Genomic DNA, 26897 nt, shown 5'->3' on the forward strand with positions numbered 1-26897 from the left:
AATTAAGAAGTCAATATGTAATATTTTAAAAGATGAAAAATAAAATAACATTGTAATATATTTGACGTTTTCTGAATAAAAATGTTTACGTTGAGGTAAAATGTAATCAGTTATGTATTTGTTTTTTTTTTCGAAAAGAATAAATTAGCGTAAGAACACTTTATATATTTCAAAAATTTTCGAATGTTTATGTAAATATTACAATTTTGCATCCAATATTTTTACATTTCTTATTGTATTCGATAATCGTTTTCATTTAACGGTACTTATTATCTTATTCAAAATAATAACTTATATATATATATATATATATATATATATATATATATATATATATATATATAATTGCACATAACTAGTTTACCCTAACACATCTAAGCAATATTGAAATATTTTGTACTCAGACCCTTCATTAAATATATTTAAGCTGCTTTTAAAAGAAGTATGGATTCATCATTTATATCATTTGATTTGTTTTGCACAAATTAACTTTTTTCTTCTTTTTGTATTATTAAAGTTGTTATGACCTCTATTCAAAATAAGCTTATATTATTATATGGTGCATAGAATAACAATATTCTAATGAAACAACTGAAATAATATTAAATAATTTCAAGAGACAATGAAAATTGTAAAGACATAAATTTTAGAAACACAATACATACTTATTATAATATAACAAATAATAAATACCATTCATATCTAGAGTGAGATGAGGGAACTTATTTAAAGCACGTTTGAATTATGTTTATTAACGGACATGGAAAGTAAACAAATATTATATCTTGGTAAGTGAATAAAATAGTAACTGGTCAATATATAAAATTAAATCATAATTTTAAAAGACGCGATGTATATTTTTTTTAAATATTTTACTTATGGTTTTGTTAGTACGTCTACTAAGGTAATAAGTTTGTGATAACTTGAATCACTGATACTTTTTCTTACAACATATTACAGTTAATTTCCAACATTAGTGATACAAATATTTAAGTATTACACAATCTAATATCTCTTGAAAATACTTTTCTAACTAATGGAAACAATTGCTTACTTATCATGAGATAGGTTATCAAAAACCTCGTAGAAAATATTAATTTCGTAAAGAATTGATCACACAATTCATAACTGATGGCCAGAAGATATATTCTACAATTACTCGTGTATTACAAGACTCACTTTCTTCCTGAATGATAACTGTTTGAAAAATGAGAACCAGAATTGACCATATGATATTGATATCCTAAGATTTTGATGCCAAGGAAGTTGTTGTAATTCCTTCTTATAGTTATTTCAACGGGTTGTGCATCGTGAATTTCTGCACTTATTGAGCAGTTGCACTATAGTAGCACTATAGAGCATATGCATTCTAGTGTTCAATCTTATTGTGCACTACCAATCTGAGTTTCTTCAAATTGTGAGAGGTAGTTCACTGAGTTGAGTTGATTTTGAGTTTTATATCCCTTTCATGAGTAAAGCTATATGAGGCAGGATCTGCAGATCAACGTTGAATCCAAACTACATAAGCTCCCACCGGGAATCGAACCCGAGCCCCCACGCCCAAGGTGCGTAAGCTAACCGCTTAACCACGAAAGACCTTAGAGGTAGTTTACATGCTTCTTTTAGTACATAAGTAGGCTCCATGTTGCCTGAAACGCTACAGATTAGCAACTAATACAATAATAACTGTCAGTCATTGCACATGCATTGTCAGCGTTATTCTTTCATTTATGTATTGTAACGTTAGGCATTTCAATTAAATTAATAAGCACTTGCATGAGTACAAATGTAGTTGTCAACTACATTAGTTTTTCTCGTATGCTTCTGAGGTAATGACACAATGAATTTTTATAATATGTTATATAACTAATGAGGAACATCAGGACCAATGAAACTTAAGTTAAATGATGTTATAGTTAGAAAAAGGAAGCGCGTGCGAAATAATTGAAGTGGCACTTGACATTTACCAGACAGGATAAAAAATCTCACTCTCACACAAATTTTAGAAATCAGAATATATCTTGTATTTTTTAATAACAGTCCCTGATTGTAAAAGAGCATACTTTTAATACCTAAACTTCATGTAATAATAACATTGAATTATATTGTTATTTTCAAAAACTAAGTACTTTGTACTTGAACATTATTAATTCAGTACAACAAGCTAATTCTAAGAAAAATTTCAAAATGTATAAACTTTTCTCACAATAAAATAATTTTAATTACTTTATAAAGGTGAAAAGACTATCCGCGCCTAACAATGCCAATATTATAATGGCACTACTACTATTTGATAGTTAACAAATTACTAAACATGCATAAGAGAGCATTTCAGTAAACATTTTAACATAACACATTCCCGAAAAATATTAACATGTTTATGACATTCAAAATACTAATAACTTATTAATATTTATTCAACGAAATTAAGTAGCTTAATAATATATTTAATTATTAATCAAAGTAATATAACTTTAAGAATTCATACTATGAATAGTATGACATTATTATCATTTTCAGTATTTCAGTATTTGAATGAACAATTACACCCACGACCAAACAAATTTTGATTAAGGCATCAAAATCAGTATGACTGGATTCTGCTTTGGTGCATATACAGGAATCTGTTATATGCAAATATTCATCCCGTACAACAAGATATATATCTTAGAAGAATAGAAACGAACAAGAAAAGTGCACTGCTTTCTTTGTAAACTCGGAAAACCGTGAAAAAGCATTAGTGAGGTTGTCTTTTGAATGACATTTTAAACACTAATATTTGCCATCAAAATGGAAAGGTGTTATACTGTATTACTGTCTCTTTCCTGACCTGGCCCAATTCACTTGTTTAGCCTTGATCATTTAGAAGCACATGTGGTTAATACTGAATTGCTATTTAGCATTCACCGCTAAACTTCCTTAATCAGCATGGCTGTACAGTACTTGTTTATTAGTGAGAATTGGAGACCACCACGTGATTTCAAGAATATGGAGTAATTAGAATCCAATGTAAGTGCACTCTCTGACGCCGCATTCGGTTTAAACGCAACACAACTATAAATTATTCCCTTTGGAAGCATAGTACGTTTAGTGGAAAAGAGGATCAAATCCAATTATTGGTGCTTTTGGACTGGTTTCATCTTTAGTATCTCTACCTGAAGCTCGTCTCCATACATTCTAAATAAATCTTTTAATGTAAGAAAATATAAACTTTTCCATACAGTTAGGTGTACCGTACAAACTTAACCGAATCCGAAGTAGAACTTTAATATTATTAAGATATATATATATATATATATATATATATATATATATATATATATATATATATATATATATATATATAATTTCATATTACTAATACAATTAAAATCCTAAAAGGCGATCCACGTTAAAAATCCGATGAGGTAAACTTTAACATTTGATAAGAACAGTGTAAAAGATTAAATATGTTTCTAACTTCACCTTTATTTCTTTTTAATCTTTTATTATAGAAACAATATATAGTCCCTATAACTTTCTCTTTCTGAATAATTATCATGTATGTCTGAACGAATGAACGACTATAGTTTAATTGAGGGCGTCAATAATAAAACTATTTAAATTCAATCACGATAAGGTCAAGGGACACATTCTGAGAAGTTCAGTTTGAAAATTTTGGTTTGAAAGTTTTAAATTTGAAAATTTAATTAAAATTTTGTTTGTTTGAAATTCTTTTAGTTAAATATTTTATTTTTATAATCCTTGATAAATGTGATCAAAGAATCAAAAACCTTTTATTTGTTACTCTAATAGTTGAAAGCCTGATAAGTTTGACGGCTAACTGTGAAACATTAAGTTCTTCATGATTTAATCTGATTGTGTGATCAATAAAAAGATCTTTTTCAAATCTTTTGTCAAAATTTATGTTTGACACCTTTCAATCAGTTTGAAATGCTTTAAATTATAAATATTGTCGTTATGATGCAATATTACATATCAGAATATGATTATGTAGCTACAGTAGCATTGTATAGCATTCATTTATGATTAATAGTTTTCGATTTTACTTGAAATGAAAAACGCAAGTAAACTAAAATGATGGTTTTTTACTTATAAACACATGCACACTGCTCTGTACATCCATGCCAGATAAAGAAACTGGATATTTTTGATACAATTTATTTTGCATTTCTAGCACCAGTTTGTCCTTAATATCTAATAATATCCTTAGTACTTACCTTGTTAGTATTCTTAGTAACTTCAACTGAAGTCTTCTGAGGTCAATAGCAATGTCTGTAGGTGGAAAATCATTGTCCGTATTGTCAAAAATAAACTGCCTAGAAATGCACGTATATATCCACGAAAGCTGTTGACAGGTTAAACATAATATATACAGTTTTGTGCAATATGCATTACATTTCTCAAAATAGTACTTTCTAAGAAATATACTTTTGGAGCGAATGTTAACACAATGTTTCACATACTTGAATGCATTTATGAATTTGATCCAATCAGTTTGGGATAGATACACAATATTGAGAGGAACATATAACGTACTTTTCTTATGTGACAACACATTTTCTTCCCAACGATTGTAGGTAGCATCACTTCATAGTTTGTGCCTAATGATTCCACAATTGTCACATTCAATTTACCATGAATATAATTAATAATTTGATCAACTTGTGTACGTAATGTTACCAATACTTCAAAGTTCAATTGCATATCAAACTGTTCTGCTTTTCTAAATCTAACCACAGGTTCAAATGAAATATCAGTGATACCAATCATTATATGTTTTGATTTAAATATACTTATGGGTGAAATAATAGCTGGTATACATGAATTCTTTATCGTTAGCAGTACAAATCTTTCAAACCAGAATTCTTTCGCTACAATGATTTAATCACAAATTAGAGAATTGCTAGTGGGACGTTACTGGATTGGAATTTGTTGATGTTATAAGATACAAAGAACAAAAGCAAATTTACTAAACATTGAGACTGGATTGTGTAGCAATTTGGTATTGATTACCCCTTACAACAAATGCCTTGTGAAACAAGTTTACAGATTTGGTGTTTAAGAAGCATAATAGTTCTTGTTTTGTAGCCTTTATGATTAAAAATATGGTAAAATAGTATTTTTAACACTTTCAAGAACTGATACAATTCCTAGTCTAAATTTGTAGAAATCATTTCGATAGATATAATTTTATAAGATACATTCTGTTGGAAATTGGTGATCTTGGTAAATGATTTCATCACATCACCCGCTAAAAACTGTAGACAAATAGTCATGATGTTATAATGGAAACTGTTTCAAACGATACTTGTGCATGAGTATGTCATTGTTGAATGTGAAGAGACTCTTCTAAAGTTACATAAACATGTACTGACACGTACTATTCTACAATAATGAAGTAATGTTTTCAGATTTATTTCCCCGGACAGTTCTGATTCTGCAGAAACAATTTGTTTGTAACTTTTTCGATGAGTGTAAATACTTTGAAATTGAAAACTTTCAAACTAAGATATTCAAATTAAATTTTTAACAATGTTTTCAAACAAAAAATAAACTAACTTTGTAACTCAAAATATTCTAACTAAAATTTTCAAATCAAAATTTTCAAAACCGACATTTTTCAAAGCAACGATTACCAAAAAATTTGAAACTAAAAGAAACTAAAAAATATTTTCGACCAAAATAATTCAAATCAAAATTTTCGAACTAAAGAAATTTGAAACCAAAGTTTCCAAACTATTGTTTTTAAAAAATAAAATGTTAAACTAAAAGATTATACAAAATTTTCAATCCAAGATTTTTTCAAATTACACATTTTCAAAATAAAATTTGAATATGAAATTTTAAAATTGAAAAGTGATAAAAACTGGCTTACTTGCCACTTTTGCATCTTTTTAAACATAAACTATTCGAGAATTTCAAAATACATCAGCGAGTCAAAATGCACCAAGAATAACTTACAATTTATCAGCCAATCATATCGCACAAGAAATAACGAATTTATATCTTGTGTTATAACTTTAAATCTAAGCTTCAAATATTTATAAACAAATCAAAAAAAATTAAAAATCTGAAAGTGATCAGCCAATTATGCTGTATCAAAAATAGTTTTGATTCATCAACCATCAGATTGTACAGTCAGGAAAGAAAAAAATGTGTTGAAAAAATTTCTTTTCCTAAAAGCTTAACAATAAATTAACCTATTAGAGTACCGATATTGGCAACTTATCCAATTATCATTGTTCTAAGGATAACAACAAAAAAGATCCAAATTAATGAATTTATTCCCGAGCTATTGGCAAAAGAAAATTTGTCAACTGTCAAATGCTTTCTTTTCTAGGTGTACCAAGCTCCGTCAAAGTGTCTGTTTGACCAACAACGTTCAAGGATAAATCTCGGTCAAATGGTGGGTAAACTTGGTTTTAGCTCGAACGGCCGAATTTGGGGGTTTAAACTTTGTTGATCCAATTCAGTCTGTTTACATTCAATATTGTCTTTGTATTTTAACAATAATGAAATTACAATACATTTCACGTGTTCAGAAACATTGTTTACTTGTCGTTTCATTATTTTGTTCATCAAAATTACGGTCAATGAAATTAGACTACTCACAACTCTATGCACGCAAAATGCTTTCTTCATTTGTTATTTTGTTAAACGAAAATTAGAGACAAAAGACAACTACAAGTCAGAGTCTATTTTAGGAATTGTCGGAAGTTTACTTAAACGAGATGTACTGAACTTCGACTTTTAATGGTGCAGCATACGTTCTGGAACAACGCTTAACTTGAAAGTTTAATGTTGAATGCGTTTGAATGGACGCTCGTTTGAACTTCGTTTGTGCACACGGCTGTTTGAGAGTGAGTTGTGACTGAAGTTCAAAGTGTTCTTGCATATCAATTGATTTATAAGGGATCATGTGTTAATATTTTTCACACTAACAATCTTATCCTATCAGTCTATAAAAGTAATATTCAAAATCTAAAATTGCCAACGTGTAAACAAGTTACTTATAAGGTTTCAAGTCCAAAATTTAAACCAACAGGTAGAATTCAAGCAACCACATTGCACCAAGAATGTTGATTTTAATCTGTGAGTTGTGGCTTAAGTTCAAAGTGTAAATTTGAGATCAAATACTTCCAAGTTTTGATTTTTAGCATTTCTATAACTTTGAAAGGACATAAATTTGATCATCAAAATTTACCTGAGTCCTAGAGAACAATTACGAACTTTTATTTATTTTGACAATTCCAATTGTTAAAGATGAATGAAGTGTACTTCTCTGACTATCTATATTGAACGAATGCCAATGAGAACTTGTATTGCTAAAGTTAAACATTACTCTAGTGAACGTTAAGCACAACATTCAATCTTTGTACCTCATACTAGAACTTTTAGCAAGTTTTGTGTTATCGCAATTCTCAAATTTAAGAAGTCTCCGCCAAGATTTAAAACGAAAGCGTTCGTATGTTAATATCACATGAAAGATAATTTAAAATCATATTTTGTAAACCCATATCTAAGAAGATAAGTTAGTCCAATAAATGACTACGTGGTAATATAAATACTTTTATAATATTTTACTCATAGAAAAGAATCAGCATGACCATCCAAATTTCTGTAAGTTCTAGAGAATGTTTACCAATTATTGCTTTACAACTATACCCAAATTTAAGTGTTGGATCAATTTAACGCATCCAAAATTTAAGAATATGTACAAAGATATTGATTTCCTATGAAAGCAAATATATCCCTGTACATCCATATAATTATATAATGTAGTGAAATCTTCATCAAAGGAATAAATTATATAAAGTTCTTTAAATTTTGAATTTTTGCAATTTTTATATTCCAAGTTAGGAGTATGGACCACCAAGTTTACAACGATATATATTAAGGTTCTTGAAAACATTTATCAATTATTCCTTTTGATTAGTCCTAAATTTAAGAGGTGACCTTAAGTACATCTCCCAAAATTTAAAGGGGTGTACCAATCCATCATATCTTGTGAAAGGGAACAGACCCCTGTATGTATCAATATAATCAAAAAAGGTAATAGACAACATCAAAGAAGATAAATTAGATCGAGAACCGATCTCTTCGATAAACGAGATGTATTCGCAAAACTTACGAAAGCACGTACCCTTGTCCGAAAGTACAATTTCAAATTTTGAAAGTTTGTAATCCCAGTATTTAATGGGAGTACGTTTAGATACCTCTCTCAAAATTAAGGGTTCATCAAAGGCATTTACGTCTTATAAAACGATATAGATCCCTCTACATATGGATACTACCATATAAGGTAATAAAGGCTCATCAAAGAGGATAGGTAAAAGAACATCTGAAATTTACATTTTTGGCATTTTTTACACATGAAGTGAAGTGGATCGATCAAACACAACGTAAAGTAATCAGAAATCTTTCCGCAATTTACAATCCCATTCCAGTTAAGAAGGTGTTGTCTAATTCTCACATCAATATTCAAATAACTATTTTGTAGCTTGTAGTATTAATCTATGAGTGTTATATAGCCACAATTTAAAATTTGAAACTGACGAACGATAACTCATATCCAATAATTCAAAGGAAGAACTTCATTCAAAAATCTTACTGTACTTTAATGGATATTTTAACAGAACCATATTTCATATTTGAAATAAGCACCATTTTTTTCTAAGTAGGTTCGTACCTTCCCACAGGTCATTTTATAGACATATATTTTTTATGTCAGGTGTCCTGGACAATTCTAGTAGTTAACCAAAATCCAGGTATAATCCTGCTAGTAGTAACTACTTTTAGACAGAGTCCAAAACTAAAGTTTACACTCACTATGTTACAGTGTGTATTACTTTCTGATACGCCTGATCTATCTAAAAGGAAATTTTGCTTTGAAATTAAACGTCGTCTCATCACATTGCAGTTCATAATACTATATTACCAGTATTATTCTTTTCAATCGCTTATGCTTCAAGTCTTCTGTTTTGTAGTATCCTTGTACTTCATTCCTGAATGAAGTAAATGTGCTACAACATACTTCTATATTTATAGGTCTCAACATCAAACATCGGTGAGAAATGATTATTTGTTTTAAATAAAGGTTTCAGTTACAAAGGAGTTATACAAATTTAGATAACTCACAGCTTATGTGGTAATCGCATTCATCATATAGTAAATTTATTATTATAATTGTAATCATATATTAAAATTATAACTTTGTATTTAGGTTTCCACCTGCCGGTGAAATTGAGGAAACTCCCAGTTGGTAACGAATAAAGAGTATCGCTTGGGAATGTATTTATATAAGAATGTACTATTATAGTTTAGGTGATAATATCTCAACTACAAGTAAAACCTTTACAAAAGTCTTTTAATTGGCGTACAGAACATATTAAAAGTAAAAGTATGCACATAAGAACTATCATGTTTTTCTCACTTTAAAATTCATCATGAAGAATGTATTAAACAAATTTTATAGCATGTTTGCACATTTATAAAATAAACTGTTTGGATCGTTCATTATTCATTACATAAATATATAGATATTATCATGCATTTTATGATTTACTTAATGCATTATAAATTAATTATCGACACGCATTATTTCTACAAAAGATGTAATAAACCATTTGTTTGCTTTTTATTGACAGTAAATAGATCTCGTCCTGTGAAACAGTTTATTGAAATCAACTGTAGAAGAGTAAAAACATTCAGATTAGACTGTAACACATGCCGTTGTCCAAGGAAAATAAACTCGGCCTGCTCAAGACTGCCATGCTTAAGTACACAAAGTTGCAAAATGCCAGACAGTATGTTTCGTGAAGGGGATGTAAAGGGTATATGTGATGGAAAGTGCAGACTGTTTTCGCATATAACATGAGCAGTGAAACCAAATATGTCTACTGATAACTGATAATATAGTTTAATTAAAATGTCAACGTGAGGGCTTATTCCCTAATAATGAGAGTAATTTTTAATTACTTTTTCTTAGCTATTGATTGTGGACAATTTAACTATTATATTATATATTATTAGCATTTAAACGAGGAAGAAACTGATTAATCAAAAATAAGTATTGTTTTAACAACAAATGAATCTCTGTTCGCTTAAAGGACTATATATTGCTTACATTTGAAGTCATTACATAAGTATCACGGGTACTTTTATGAGAATTAAAATGTGTGTGAATGTTATTCTACTATTGTATAAATGGTGTATTTTCAAGATTATTATTGAACGAAAAGAACCATTCTCTCGAGACCATTAAGGTAATATAGCTTTAAAATATGAATATTTTCAACTTTGAACTTAGAAACCAATCAAATCGAAACTTGTGGCTAACGGTTCAACTACACTCTTCAAAATTGAACTAATGTACAATTTTGCTAATGTACAATTCACTCCTAACTATTCATTGAATTGTTCATTCCTAAGTACTCAAACAATTCATGTTAATATATATATAATAAAATACATACTGTAATATATGTTAATTAGAGGGGATGCTGCTGGAGAAATAAATGCACACGATTTCTTTAACGGTGGTAGCTTGCATGTTGCTGTCTACAATGATGTTAGACTCTGCTACCACTAAGCGGCATCATACAATTTAGATTATACATAGTGCAAGGAAACGATAATTGTAAAAACAATATTGTAAATATACTCAGGTACTTTGAGTAAAAGTTATTGGTTGATTTTAAGCAACACGGTTGTAATCAATCAAAATGGTCTAATATGTTGTTACAAATCGCACACTGAAGCTTAAAGTAGGACTGATACATATATATATGGAATTGCAATTAAGTTTCATCATCAAATGTTTTAGCATCCAATAAAAGAAATAATCATAGCTCAAATATATTGTTATAGTTAGACTATTACTAGAACAAATAACATAATGATACTTCTCATAGTTTCATAGAAATATGTAGATAAAAGAAAAATGTGCTTTTGAGAAAAACATATGTAAAGAGTAGTAGAATATCATATTATGTTCCAAATTCCGAGCATATAGATTGCACTCTATCCAAATTATTCTTAATATTTCTGTTCCGACTTTCATTTTTATTTGCTTCTTTGTCAGTACTTCCATAGGTACAGATACTTTCTTGAAACGTTTCCTATCAGTTCTCTTGAAAATAGCTGTTGTGTAAAACATCGTATCAAACACATGTTTTTAAAGACTTCAAGTCTTATGAGAAAATTCCTATTAAAATACAAAATGATTTTATCTGCAGCTGTTTGTGCTACTCAGCACTAGAAAACGGACTTTTGCAACGGTGTTGTCAAATTATATACTCTTGTGTTTTCACTTGGGTTCTGAGTTTGGATAAAGACGTTGCTTGAGAATCATCTGTTCAGCAAATATCCCGAAATAAGGCTTGCAATACATTCATCATAACATCCGGTAGGAAATGTTTGCATTGTTACTCTGGAGTTTCTCATTGATCGAAATGCATACCAGGTCTTGAATACAGCACGTGTATTGGTTTCTCATACATTAATACGGTAAATGATAGTTTGTACAATCTTAAGTTTTCCTTAATATGTTTCAAATTTATTCTTATGCGTTTTCACAATATAATTACAAGACATTCTTTTGTTTGCTAACATCCTTTCATTTATATTTTATCTCATTTTTTGAAGAGACGCCTTAGTCTGCCACTCATTCTTTATTATACTTCCCCACTACATACTACTTTTCCTATTTCTCACTCATCCCATAGAGTTTACTTTCTGTCATCGACCTTAAACTCCTATACTGGTCATCGTTATAAATGTAAGAGGCAAGACCTGAACTATATAAAAAAGGAAAATGTTTATTCAAATCAAACTTTAAAATATAAAATTATCTTACAGACTACATGCAACTTAACGTGCATTCTTGAAGATCTCTTACATTAGACACGTCATTTAGCATTTAACTTCACATGTTGTAATTGTACTTCAAGGTAATGCTTACTTACTGGAGAAAGCTCGAAGATCTTGAACCAAGCTGTAAACATTATTTGTTTAGAAAATAATTACATGTTATATATTTGCAGATGAAGTTTATATTTTGTATATTTTGTTTCTTTCTGTAACCGTATTTCGTGTGTGTATTATGTCTAAGTATCTTGATTTAATATCATGCAATATGTATAGCTAATATACCTGTAATGCCACTGAACAGTAACTTTTTGAATTGTGTTATTGTTCTCGCTCCGAATATAAAATTTGAGGATGGTAAATACGATCATCCGCTTTTACCTATGATAAAATTAGCTTTGTAATTATAACGAATTTAAAATTAAACTGTTCTAATATACCCACTCTATCTCTATTCTCTGACTTTACAGCGTATCCAAATAACTTTTAGTCTAACTAATTTGTTCATTATTTTCTAAATACTTATTAAACTACTGAGTATAACACAAGTACTCAATACAAGTAAATTTCAAATACTGAGATACCAATGTGTGAATTATGTTATTAAATTTCATAACGCAAAAGTTAGATAAGAATATGTTAATATTATTATAGAGAAGAAGTGAAACGTACGTATTTTATTAGAAGATTTATTAAAAAATAACAGACTTTTCTTCATTACAATTTTATGTTAGTCCCCTTGTGCTGCTTCACATTTCTTCCAACAGTTCTGCCACTGTTACAAGCAGCTTTGGCCGTATCTTTTGGAGTTGCGCGTACCATGTCCGACGAAGTCTACATAATATCTCCGCTGGACGAAACTATGGTTGATTTTCGGCGGTGGCGGTGGCCTTTCAGCTTGGGGAGAAGCCAGAAGTCACATGGAGGCGAATGGGGATAGTATTGAGCCAGACGAAGCATAGTGTTGTGCTTCGGAAGCAAATATGAAAGAACGGTGTTTGTACTGTTCAATTTGGTATCAATTGCTTCATTCCTGAAGGTCTGTCAACTCTATCTGGTCGATTTACTAGGGATTCTCCAAGTTGACAAAAAAAGGTTGAATGCAAACCGTTGTTTATTTTTTAATCACTTTGTCAAAAAGTTCCGACGAGAGTCTCTTACACCTTAATTATGGCCGGTATGATGGTAACTCGGAGAAAATCAACAGGAATGCACATTGGTACCACAGACATTCATGAATAAAATCAAATACCTCTAACCACATTGGTTTATACCAAAAAATTAAAGTTGGATACTTTTTTGAATAAACCTACTACACTGTTGTTTTCGTATGTGATATTGGCATCTTTTTTGAATTCTTGAAATAAGGATTGGAAAAATATGCATTGTATTAGTTATAAGAGTTAATCCAGATGCCACTTTTGTTTCCTATATTCCCTTATGCAATCACTGTCAAATATACTGAATAAAGACGAAACCCAATACAATTCAAATGTGTGTATGTTGGATCGGTTTCTGTATGCAAAAAGCGAAAGGTAAGCAGATAATACAAGTATTAAATGATTTCATCTTTTAATGAATAAGCTTTACTGCTAAATTACCTATGCAGGCAGCATCTTGAGGAAATAGAAAGTTTTTTTGACGATTCGTTTCACACGCGGCCAGAAACATGGAGAAAGGGAAATGCAAACAGCAGAACCTAATATTCAAGAGCCTAACCAAACGAAAATCAATCGTTATAAAGTCACTGGCGAAACACAAATCTTCGGATGTAATTGAACGGCCGACTGTGTTAATTTTAGGGAAAACTTATGCAATTAGGTACATCAACTCACACTGATTATTGGGAATGATGAGGAAGTGCCAGAAGAATGGAAGGAATCAATCATTGCTCCAGCTGACAGCAAAGGCGACAAGACTGTAATAATTATCGAGGCATCTGTCTTCTGTAAACATCTTATGAAATCCGCTCAAATATTTTAGTAGCAAGATTGGTCTCATATGCAGATGAAATTAATGGATATCATCATTGCGAATACAGGCAAGATCGATCAACTATCGACCAAATATTTACCATTCGAAAATATTCAGAAAGAAATTGGAATACTCCGGTGCGTCAATTATTTATTGATTATCGATAGACCTGCGTCTTGGTTAGCAGGTAAATATTGTACGATATTCTTACAGAATTTCAAATACCGAGAAATCTGGTTACCTTATTAAGATGTGTTAGAAGAATCCGAGTAATGAAGTTTTTGTCGGCGAGCCTTAACATCAAAAATGGCCTGAAACAAGGAGATGCGTTGTAGCCATTATTTGTTTGGAGTGTGCTATAAAGAATATCAAAGATAGCAACCAGTATCTAGAGTTCAATGGTATTTACCTTGTAATTGGTTGTGCTGATGAAGTAAATTTGGATGGGATTATAGAAAAGGATTAGAAAAAAACACTGATGTCCTACCAAATGTTGCAGCGATATGGGATTAGAACTAATTCAAATAAAACTTTGTTGGGTTCGTGATACTGCAAATTATGGATTTATCAAAATATCAAATAATATTTTTGACAATGTGTAAACTCTTATTCTGGGATCAGTATTAACAGACCAAAACCATATTCACGAAGACATTAAATGTCGACTGAAAGCAGGGTATACTCGTTACTATTCAGTTCACAAACTTTTCGTCGTGGCGAATTCTGTCGACGAATTTGAAGCTTAAAATTTATAAATAGATAATCATTCACGTTGTGCTGTATGGTTGCGAGACATAGTCGTTTACTCTGAGGAAAGAACGCAGCCTGATAATATTTCAGAATAAAATTCCGATACTGATATACGGACGTGCGAGGAACGGGAATTAGGAATGAGGGAAACTTCATAACTAGGAACTACATAATTTATACAGTTTACCAGACATTGATATGGTCATTAAATCTAGAAGCCTCAGGTGGTCAGGTCATGAAGCTGGAATGGAAGAAAGTAAAAATGCTTTCAAAAATTTAACTGGAAATCAAATTGGAAACAACCATTAGGGATATCTAGGCACAGATGGAAGGGCAATATTAAGATGAATCTTACATAAATACGAATACAAATTAGAACTGGGTGCAGATGGCTAAGGACATAATTCTATGGGTTGCTTTTCTAAACAGAACCTTGGTCTCCATCGGCCAAAGATTTATTTACATAGTTTGTTCGTTATTTTGCTTTGATCGTAAAGGTGTTTGGAGTAATAAGAATCATATTTTAACTTCAAATAGTAGTTGCGAAGCACTAAAATATGAGGTGTAAAATTACAATTTAATGTCTCTTAAGAAAATGAGCACTGTCTACGTAAATTATGTTAGGGTTGAGTCTATATTACATTATTTTCGTAACCTCGTAAGTACCGCGTAATACTCAAGTCACACTTTCACAAGAATTTTTCAGGTTTACGACAGAATAATAAAGCCATATATATTAATTAATTTGACTAAAAACAATGTCATTTTATCACAATTAAGTACATTTCCGGAATAGTTAAACTTCGTAATTGTACATAAGTTTCATTTTACAATAAAGTTGTTTTAAAGAGAACGAATGATTTTACTTTCATAACTTTTTCTCGTAGCTTTTTCTTTTCAAAATATTTACAAGGAATCTAATGTAAACCGATTTCCATTAAAATTTAGTGGTTTCTCTTCTTAATTCCTGCAGAAAATCGTTGGTTGGGCTCAGGAAATTGAAATGGTCGACAAAGTTACAGAAAGAAAATGAACGAAGCGAACTAAATTTCACACATAGATAGTAGAAATAAAATATAATATTGTATTTTCCTTGACAAAATGGTTGGGTGTCCCAACAGGTTCTACAGACACATGAGTATACAAAACATCAAAATTTCTGGTCAGGTAATTCAGTAATACTTTAATTACGTAGTGGATTGTAGTTAAACTACTCATAAAGACTACATATAAAGCAAGCAAATGTATGTTTCTTTATTTTGTGCAGAAAAACTGTTTTGGAGTAAAAGCCAACCCCGTAAAGTTTGGAAATTGGCGTCACAAGCGGGACGAAAATTAGACTGAAGTGAATTGAATGGCGCACAGATATAGTTGACGTAAAATCAGGGAATATAAGTTTCATAATTTACTCGACAAAACGATTAGGTAGAAAAATAGTATCTCCGAGTTTATGACGACAAAATACCATAATATCTAATGATATTTCAATAATACTTACGTACATGCAGATTTAAAGATTTCAATAATACTTACAGACGCAATACGCAAAATAAGTTAATATACGTCTTTTTTACTTTGTTCAGAAGCAAAACTGTTTTTAATGCAAAATCGCCACCCGAACTTTGTAAAGAGATATGAAGAGCCAGGAAAGAAATAGACCAGTGCCTTTAAAACGCTCACATATATAGGAAACTTAAAAATGAGGGAATATGTGATTCGTATTTTCCTTTAAAACACTCCGGTGGGTCATGTTCGTCCCAATTCATGGCTCCAAATTACCTTAATTTGTAATGAATGTAGTTTCGAAGTAGTTAAAGTAGGTGAAGGATTCTAACCAAACGGCATACAAAGATAATATACTCAAAATTATCTAATAGTGTTTTCTCTCTGTGGAAAAAATGTTTTCTGGGTCAAAAGCCTGCACCCAAAAAATTGCAAATGGATGTCAAGATCGCAGGAAGAAGTATACTGAAGTGAAACCACACACAGATATAAATGATTGAAAATAAGGACGTATTTTCCTTGAGAAAATCGTTGGATTTGCAAGTATTCCTTCATACTTTTGCCTACGAAATATATTTTCTGATGGTGGAAGTTGAGAAATACCTAAAGTACACGAACAGTTGAAGTAGTTTGGCGGAGATACAGGGAGGCTGTATTTTCTCACTTTTTTAAAAAAAAATCCATTTGAAATTTTGAAGGCGTCCGCAAAGCATTCTTTATTATCGAGGGCCACACTGCTGTTTGAAATTTGCTATCTGACCAATTCTAAAGCCAGTAATCATACTAGTATACCTACTTAATTCTTAGGTACCAACTTATTTTTATGTGTTTTAGAGGTGCTGATGAAAGATGTTCTTTTGGCACTTTAATGATGCAAAAATTGAGTGTTATATCTGAAGTTTGACACTAACATTAACTACAACGTAATAGATTTGTTAGAGTAAAAAACAAAGTTATTATGCATTTATAGCGTATTTTGAATATTTTCAGTAATGTACATAATAAAAATGCTTTATGTGTTAAGTACACTGAATCAACAAGTGTGTATTAGATGTACCAAAATAGCAGTAATGTGCCAGTTTTTATTTTCCTCCACAATTATCAGAGAACAAAATAAGATTCTGGCAATAAACACCATTTGAGGAAAAATATTTTAACAAGTAATTGTCAATTTTATCACACCCCATGCATGCAACATTTTTGTCACAAAGAAACATGTAGCGAACATTTATCCCACAATAGTGTATTCTATTCGATTGGCATTAAACTTGTATCGCTATAGTTATGAGGAACGAAGTAGTAAAAAGTAAACTATGACAATTAGGCTTATGGACCTTAATATTTGAATTAAAATTGATAATACTTAATTGATCAACATCTTAGAATACTGTTCTTACCCCATTAACTTATTATGTTAACAGTTTATATATGCATAATAGTATAGTGAGAAGTCAAAGAGAATTAACACTGAAAATCAAACGTAAGATTTATTCAAATTAGATACTAAAATATTTAACATCTCATAGCCTTTATTATTCATATCTGTCACTTTATTTCGGGATGAACGGCGTAAAACCTAATGCTATTATAAAGTTCAATAATTAATCACAATTATCATAGTCCATCTTTATATTGAGAATTAAGTGATTAGTGGTCCTTACAAAACTCTAAGTGGATACAAAAAAGAAACAGACACAATTAACTGAGAAATTACTGGACCAACCAGTTTGAAACGAATGTGAACATTTAACATTATAACATTAAAAACTACAAAGTTACAAACTATCAATACCAAAGTTACAAGCTCAAACCTTTCATATTATGAAATATAGTCCTGGCATATTGGTCTAAGTTTCTGAGGAATACTTAACATAACTGTACTACTACTGATTGTCATTTAGTACAATAAAATAGAAAACAGTAAATACACCAACTTATATTTTTTAATTCATACTGGAATATCCAATACATAGTGGTAATAGAAATTATTCTCAAAGCGTGACTGACTAACTCGAGTACGAATACGACAGAGACAATATGTGAGACTGAATGAAAAAGAATACGAATGGCGATTCAAGAATGACTACTGGTTGAAAATGCCAGTTATTTTATACATCTCTTGTTTACTATTTTCATTGTCGTGTCCTTTCTTCCTGGACTTTTCTAGACCAAGATGATTGTGTCTTCATGACGCTTCTTCCAGGAAGTCCATGTTTTACAGTTGCAACAAAAATATATTTGCCAAATGTGTATTTTCATCACACAAATGTTATGGTATTGTCATATTTGCTTCTGACCTTCACCAAACATGTTTTCACTTTCAAACAACAGTTTTTCTATTGTTATTTCCGTCGTTGGGAATAGGCTGATGAAATATTGTTATAAATAAATTGTAATGTTGGTTAGTTGTCAAAAAATTTAAAATCATGAGAATATCCCGTGGAAACACGCCCTTCCGAATCAGTGTAGAACAAAGAGAAATTAGAGAGATTGCTAAATTTAAGTATCTGGGAAGTATTTTGACGAGAGAAGTTTACTGCACAAAAGAGTCCAGGTCAAGAATTGCAATAGCAAAAGAAGCATTCAACAAGAAATGTCACTCTTAATTAACATCCTTAATATTTGACTAAGGAAAAATATGAAGCATATATGAAGTATTTCATAGTATGGTTCAGAGACTTGAACATTACTGAAGTTAGAGGAAAATATTTAGAGAGCTTCGAAATGTAGTGTTCGAGGAAGATGGAGAAGACAGTGGACAGAAGGGGTAACAAACGTGGATGTTTTATAACGGATAGGAGAGAAGAGGACACTTCTAAACACTATCCTTGGTAGAAAGGCCAAATGGATTGGACACATCTTGCGAAGAAATTGTCCTCTTCATACCGCAATAGAAGGAAAGATGGAACGAAAGCGAGGAATAGGAAGAATACAGGTTATCGACGATTTGAAAAATAAAAGAAAATATTCGGAATTAAAAGAGGAAGCTGAAGATAGAAAATGTGAAAGAAACATTTCCAGGTAAAAACCTCAATAAATAAGTAAATAAATAAAATGCTCATAAGTTCCAGGATCTGTCAACTGCCAGAGCCTGCCAGGACTTAATAACAATAATGGTGTATTCCAACGTTGTAAGTTCATAATTTTCGCGAAAAACACTAATCTACAAGTCAGTTTTGGAATTGGTAAAGTTTGTTGTAAGTCAACAAATATAACATGAAAAGATGGATTTTCACAAGTAGCCTTTGAATATTCTTAAATCTTTTCTTGAAATGCTTCCTCGCGACGTAAATGTACATAATTCATTTTTAAGCAATACAATCTTTTTTGTTGTTTGTTGTCAGAATTCTCAATAATACACAGTAAACGATCACATATTTTGCACCGGTATGATGCAGGAATTTTCAATCCGATGTTATGGTCTTCAAACAAAGTTCGTCTGTTACGTTTTGCTTACCACTTTCTTCACATATTTACTATATAGTTTATAAAGTTTTGATACTCTCTCTGTTTTTCTCGACTGTAATAAGATGTCTATTCTAGTATCCACTTAATATATTCATGTGTACCCCCTAAAGGCTCATGAGAGATTTGGTTTGTTCTATTTTTGTAATTCCCATGTGTATCACGCGGAGGTGATGACTCTCCCAACTTTATCCTTGTTGATACTGCCTCTGTTTCTGCCAAACAGACATACTTAGAAATTATTTTTTACACATCCTGCATATTGTCTAATCCATTTTTACTTTTAAAATAACAGTGTTACGTTTGTAGTAATCAAAAATATAATTCTTCTGCCATCAGTTGAAGGAATAAACATATAGTACAAATATTATTGTGAAGCAGCAGAATTCATACCATGAGTAGTGATGGGTAAATTCCCGGGAAGATATTTTTCGGGAATATTTCCAGGGAATATTCCCGGAAAGATTCCCAAAATGGGAATTGTTCCGGGAATGTATATACAATCACAAAGAAAAGTGCATTGTATTACTATATTAAGATTTCGAAGTTAAATTCGTTTTTTTATCACAGTATATTATTACACTTGTCTCCAGGGGATTCTTTAAAATGTATATTCTGAGCGCTACTATGTTGCTTTATTAATATTTTATTATGTTTAAATAATACGCATAAATGTATATTTACTTACAATATGCTCTATGAAAGTAAATATGTGGAAAAATGGTATAGCAAGTCCACATATTTTTACACCGCTAAACAGTTTAAATTTATAAAAAGTGGCTTTTCTATACTTGACTCTACTACTGATATTATAAACATATTAAATTTTTAAATGTTATAAACAAATTAGATTGGGTAACTGCCGTAAGATACATGTCTCACCAATTTACCAACATTTGCGCATACTTATTTATGTTCACAAAATTTGCAACATACTGATTTATCTTTATAATTTAGCATGTAACATTGCCGTACACGACCTTTCTTTCTACCTATTTCTCGAAATTTCATGCATTAAATCACATGTAAGAGAAGTCCGAGTACCTCTTCAGAAATTCGAGTCAGAGAGAGGTGACAGACCGACGTCTTTACTAACGGTGGTTCAGGGTTTATCAATAGTACTTCATCTCTATTTCTACATAGTTCTACATTACTTTACAAAATGGTTCCTTTTCATCATTTGTAAATTAGTACTTTGCTAACTTTGCCTATTGTTTAACATTGGGGGCCAGCTTTTGCACCTACTTTTTTTGTGCTATTCTATTCCGATGCGGTTGTTTTATGGTTTCATACGTTAAATTACGTTATCAATATTAAATTCAGACAGCACTGCAGAGCGAGCGTTACCGAGTGAAGGCGGGTTAGAGCCCCGCATGGCACGTAGTTTTATATCTTCGTTAACAACAATTCACTATCTTTTCTCACATAAATCACTTCCACTTACCTTTACGGTTTGTACAAATCCCCTACTGCCCTAAAAAAATGTGTTCGATACTTTCTTGACTACTTGAACACCACTATCAACTAGTTTCTTCCGTAAATCACCCTAATTTTTGCTAGTTTTCGCCCCCTAATATTAGTATTATTATTACAATTACCATACTTTTTTAGTGCAAACGGAAATGGAACTTAAACATTCATATTATTAGTTATATAAAGTACAGTCAAAGAATTTTTATGTTTGTAACCTCCAAATTCTTTAAAACCTAGAAGTAAATCATAATATATTAAAATTAAGTAATTTGTCATATGGTTCTTATAATTTGGATGATAAAGTAAACAAATGGAAATAAATTCCTTCCCGGGAATTTATAGGCCAGGGAAAAAACCCGGGAATATTCCCATTTTTTAAATTCCTTGCCACCGGGAATATTCCCACTCCCCATCATTAAATCATGAGAGGTAGCCAACTTATTTTTTGAACAAAATGTAGCTTGAAACTATCTTCGCCGACCCCTTCAGTTGCAAAGAAATTTCGTACGAAACGGAAAAGCGAATTGTTTATTTTTATTTTATGCAGAAAGATAGTTGGTAGTGGGACGAGCCCTCGTCGAAGAAATGTGATAGCAAGAGCAAAAGCAGAGGAGGGAGGAAGAAGAAAAGGAATGGAATATATATATATATATATATATATATATAATTATTGTGGCGCAAAAGTAGGTAACAGTACCGTATTGATCAGCTCATTGCATTTTATTATTATTATCCATCAAGTAGACTAGTTTTCTTTATTATTTGTTCCTAATGTGTTTTACTTATATCTTAAGCTCGGAAGAGCCCAAGCAAATCAACCCATCAACTAAAATGTTATATTTGATTAATGCAAAGGTGTATACCTATTTTTGTGCCACCCTTTTATATATATGAAAATTAAGAGGTAAAAAGAGCACCTTATTTGTGAAATAGCATACACGTCTAAGAAGGTAGTTCCAAAAGTACTTAACGTAACAAGGCAAATACACAAATGTTTGGGAGGACACATCTTTATTGCTCCTCATAGTCTTACTTTAGTTCGATACACTGTTTTCAGCGATGTTCAATCATTTATATACCCTGTTTCTAGTGTGAACCATCAAGCTTCTTAAAATAGTCATTAGCCGCAGAGTCCACAAGTTTATTGTTGGCGAATCTTTAGCCGCCGAATATTTTTAAAGCTCCTAAAGATAAAATGATTATAGTGTGCGAAATTTGGCGAATAGGGTGGGTGAGTATGCAATTCGAACTCATTAATTTTGCTCATCGCGATAACAAACGTATGAACTGGCGCATTGTCTTCGTGAAACAACACTACCTTTCTCGCCAAATGTGGCCGTTTTTTATTTCGTTCTTCACTCCAATTCTGCAAAAAGTTTGCATTTTGGAAGGAAAATTTGTCAAACGTAGTGCTCACAAACTATACACATTCAGTTCGAAGATCAAACTAACTTCTCACTTAAGCGAAAAAGCTGTCTAAGTAACACTAAATAAAGAATAACTTGAAAATGAATTGTCCTTAATTTTCTAATTAATCCTTAAAGTGAGAAAGATGAACGTGCGTACATATACAAGCCATCATATTCCCTCAGTAGCTTTAAGTCTGCCTCCGAATTTAGAGTGGCAGGCTGGCTTAAAGCTCTACTTTTGAATTGCCTGATTACCATTGACAAGATAGCTAGCTAGTTAAAACTACACGGGATAAGGTAGATTGTATGAAGGAGAGTTCCTCTCACAAGAGAAATTAAGCGCCTTCAGCACAGGCTCAGTTTGAGGTTAGGTTAACTAAACTAAAGCTTTAAGCACCCTAAAGCTGAAACTCTAATTTCACACTACGCCACACAGAGCAAAATTACGATTTTTTTTAAAAAAAAATGAACCTCATAAACAAGGCCCTCAAGAATACAATAAAAAAACTCTAAACTGTTTCGTTACCCCGGAGACCAAGTATTACTAGAATTCTTAGTTACAAACAAAAAATGAATCAACATCCAAAATGGACAAGGCTGTTGTTAGAAATGTTATCACGCAAACCAATTTCAAAGTAAAGCTTTCAAATATCCACAACAAACAGGCTCCAAAGACCACTTGGAGCCTCGTCTTGTATATGTTCCGAAAGATTCCTCTCTCCAGAACAGAGACAGATGGTAGAAGTTTAAGAAAACCTATGTAAAAAATTTATACAGTCTATCTCAGAGTTTATTTTACTGGATCTGATATCCAAACCCTCCATTCTCTATCAACCAGAATTGCTAACGAAGCTAGCTAAAAAAAATCACTGAATTGGTATTTTCTTTTGGCCAGAAACAGATGTATATAAATGATCCTCTACTAAAATTATAAAAACATTAACAGCTAATAAAATAAACATACTTGCATATTAAGCATAATAAGATGATTGAAAATAATGCAAACCAATTATGATATATGAACCAATATAGCTATAAACAGTAGCGGTACACCCGCTTAATAATATAAAATTACTTAATAATATAAAATATATATTTAATGATACATAACTTGCATATAGTTATATGCATTTAGTATAAAATAAAGTAAATAACAAGGACTTCATAATGCGTCTTTGCACCCATTTTTTAAATATATTCGTTCATGATACATGAATTTTGAGTCCTCAGTGGAGTACTTAGAATTACTTATATTAAGTTTTATGGAAATGTTTCTATTGACCTGTTGTACAGATATTTTTAATAATAGTTAAATTAGATTCCGTACTATGAGTAAATTTCTACCATTAGCATAAGTAGCAGTTCTTTACAAAACTTTAAAGTAAAGAAATCGTGCCGTAATTAATCTAAGCATAAAAATCGTACACCTTCTATAGACAATGATATTATTCTGTCCTATATCTAGTCAAAAGTATACGTTTCGCCCAGAAGAATTATAGATTGTCTCCTTGGCCAATCTTAAATGCCAATACTAGAGATATATGGTAAGTTGTAAGTGTATATATGAGTCGCCCAATTGTAGTGGTAAAACTGTACTGCTATTAAAATTCAGAGAGTAAACTAGTACCTAAATGCGAAAAATTGAAATCAAACATGAAAAGAGCACCGATTTTAAGCTGCATTGAGTGCTACATCTCCTCATCCTTAGTTTTGGTCTTTTTTTAAAAGTTTTATTTATGTATTTTTTTTAGAAAATTTAAGGTTTTTTTTATTCTAACAGTTTCAGTTCTGTTAAGGGAGCACCTTTTAAATGTGCATTACACATTTTCTCAAAGTCGTTCTTGTCCTAAGCCTATCGTTTATGTACATGATTTGTACATATTTCAAAATCCAGTGCAAAACATTTTGGACGGTTTCCAAGCGTAAGAAAAGACATAATGGCATCTATAAAACAACTCCTTATCCCTTTTTCTTGTTATAGGAGAACACTTTCATAAAATGTGAAGTTGCTTACTCTAATACTTGCAGAAATCTTCTGAACTTTTCGAGCCACCTTTACCACAGTACTAAACATATTTAATAAAACTTCTTCTTATTTTCAGTTTGAAATTCAAAGAATATGATTGTTCAAACTCCACGTTCCTCTCTGAACTACTTTCCTAAATATGGTTAACATCAAAAAGGAAGGTTCAACTACCCTTTTCTTGCGTACTGATCACATTTCCTTAAAAAAATCATTTTGTTGTCTGCACAACAGAATTCAAGAATATTGATGCAAAATTTTCAAGTGATTGCACAACAGTTTCAGAGATCTTATGAATGGCAAATAATACTATGAATTTCCGTTTCTATTAAGGTTGCTTTTTTTCTGCATGTTTGCGTAATTATTAGCCTGAGCTCTTTAGCCCAAAAAGTATTTGTAATCCTCAAATGTTTCGATAATTCTGTGATATTTGAAAAAAACGTTAACTCCATAGTCAGTTCATTTCGCAGTACTCCTTACCTTCCGCAGCCTGTTGTTTAAGGAGAACATTTATACAAAATTGCACTTTGCTAAAATCAACAATTTCATGCATGGAAAGTATTGAGTAAGGGCCCATTTTACCTTTTAAGAGTCCGCATTGTAAATATGCATCTTAAGGCTAGATGTTAATGGGAACTTTTCTATAACAATTGAGGTTTCTACAATAGAATTCTGTTTATCGTACTTTCTCTTTCTCTCTCTTTTGGGACTCAATTTTTACTAATAACCTATCCTAACATCAATGTAGCATTCGAGAAAACAGTCTCAATCTTTAAGTTCATATGCCCCACGACTTCGAATATATTACTCTGTAACTGCCCAAATAGAGTAATTCAACACTAATTTCCACAAGTAACATGCAGAAATGATACTCACTAAAAGATAAAGACTTTATTGGTAATAGTGAGAAGGTTTCGCTGTGTTCGTCTTTACGATGATTAAATATTATTTTGCAAAGTGAACAATTATTTTTACACATTGCAAATAAATTACTAATTACACATTTATTGAATACTATCCTGAACGAGTATATACAGTGTATACTAAGTAGACCATTGTTTAATGAACCTAACCATTTATTTTGTATACTGTGTAATCCAAATTTTGTCGATTCCTTTATTCATAATAGAAAGTAAAATATATTTTTATATCTTATTGACAGATCCTGATCCACTGACGGTCAAGCAGTTCGTCTCAATTCATTGTCCAACTCCTTCAGCGTATTTCTGGAAAAAAGACTGCAACAATTGCGGTTGTACAGATAATGGAGAATTATTTTGCACAAAAAAGGAATGTCCTAAAAGAGATTCGAGTTGCAAACCACTTGCTACTGAATACCGAAGTGATGGAGAGTGTATATGCAACGAGAGTGGAGAATATTTAATATGCTTTACAAATCCAAACATGGGAGAGAAATTGACTGATAAAGACAGTGCATTTAACAAGGATGAAAGGCCTCCATACCCTACTTCAAACAATAGTTTAAAGACAAGATTGCTTTCTTAACTCTTCTGGTGTGTTATTGTCAATATTGTTTTTTCAAAAAAAAACGAGCTTTTTAAATTATAAATAGAAATAAAATCTTACAAAAAATTAAGTAATTTGATGCTTGAACATTCCTTAGAGGAAAACTGAAATTTATTTTTGAATCCTAGAGAGAAATATCAGATATCATCTCAACTTCGTATAAATATTATATATTAAACATTGTTCCTCATTCGTGTAGCTGACAACTTCCACATACGAAATACGATCATTAAAGTTCGCGAAATGTAAGCAATATACGAGAGCGGTCAATATATTTTCGCCGTCGTATATAGAAATATAGATAAATGTTTTAGTTATTTGTACAAAATGCTGCAATTTCTGATGTGTAAATCCTATTCTTCTAGGTCCAAAACTCTTGAAGATTTGTCGTCTAGAACGAGTAAAAGTGTAAGAGTTGCAAAAGTGGAATATCGCTCGGTTATAAACTTCCTCCATCTAAAGGAGATGAAAGCAGACACCTATACAGAGATGAAAACTGATTATGGTGAAAAGTGCCCATCGTTAAGCACTATTAAAATATGGAAGAGACAGCTGAAATGTGGACGGATGAGTTTGGATGACAAATCTAGAGAAGGTAGACCGTGTTTAGCGATTGATGATAACATGATTCTGAAAGTGGAACTCCTAGTGATGGACGACAGACGAATAACCATAAATACTATTGTTAATGAGTTTAAGATTTCGCATGGCTCAGTATTCACTATCTTGCATAATCATCTGCCCCTATCCAAAGTGTCCACACGGTGGGTTCCCGGGTTACTCACTCTTTTTCAAGAACAGCAACGCATCGGAAGTGTTTGCTCTCTGGGTACCCAATGAGAGCAACTTTTCCGATCATCTCGTGACAATAGATATATGTTGGTCTATTAATTTGACACAGA

The 26897-nt window shown here is 31.3% G+C and overlaps 1 protein-coding gene across 1 annotated transcript in view; it reads left to right on the forward strand.

Moving 5' to 3' along the window:
• The window catches only part of LOC145661582 (uncharacterized), an 82951-nt gene extending 56977 nt beyond the window's left edge, over positions 1-25974 (forward strand). Inside the window, exon 2 of the mRNA XM_081726900.1 lies at positions 25631-25974. Coding sequence (XP_081583026.1) covers positions 25631-25974 — 344 coding nt within the window. The remainder of the gene's footprint in view (positions 1-25630) is intronic.
• Positions 25975-26897: the final 923 nt, after the last annotated feature.

Source organism: Thermobia domestica, chromosome 10, assembly GCF_964235325.1.
Source record: "Thermobia domestica chromosome 10, izTheDome1.hap1.1, whole genome shotgun sequence".
In the NCBI taxonomy this organism is placed as follows: domain Eukaryota; kingdom Metazoa; phylum Arthropoda; class Insecta; order Zygentoma; family Lepismatidae; genus Thermobia; species Thermobia domestica.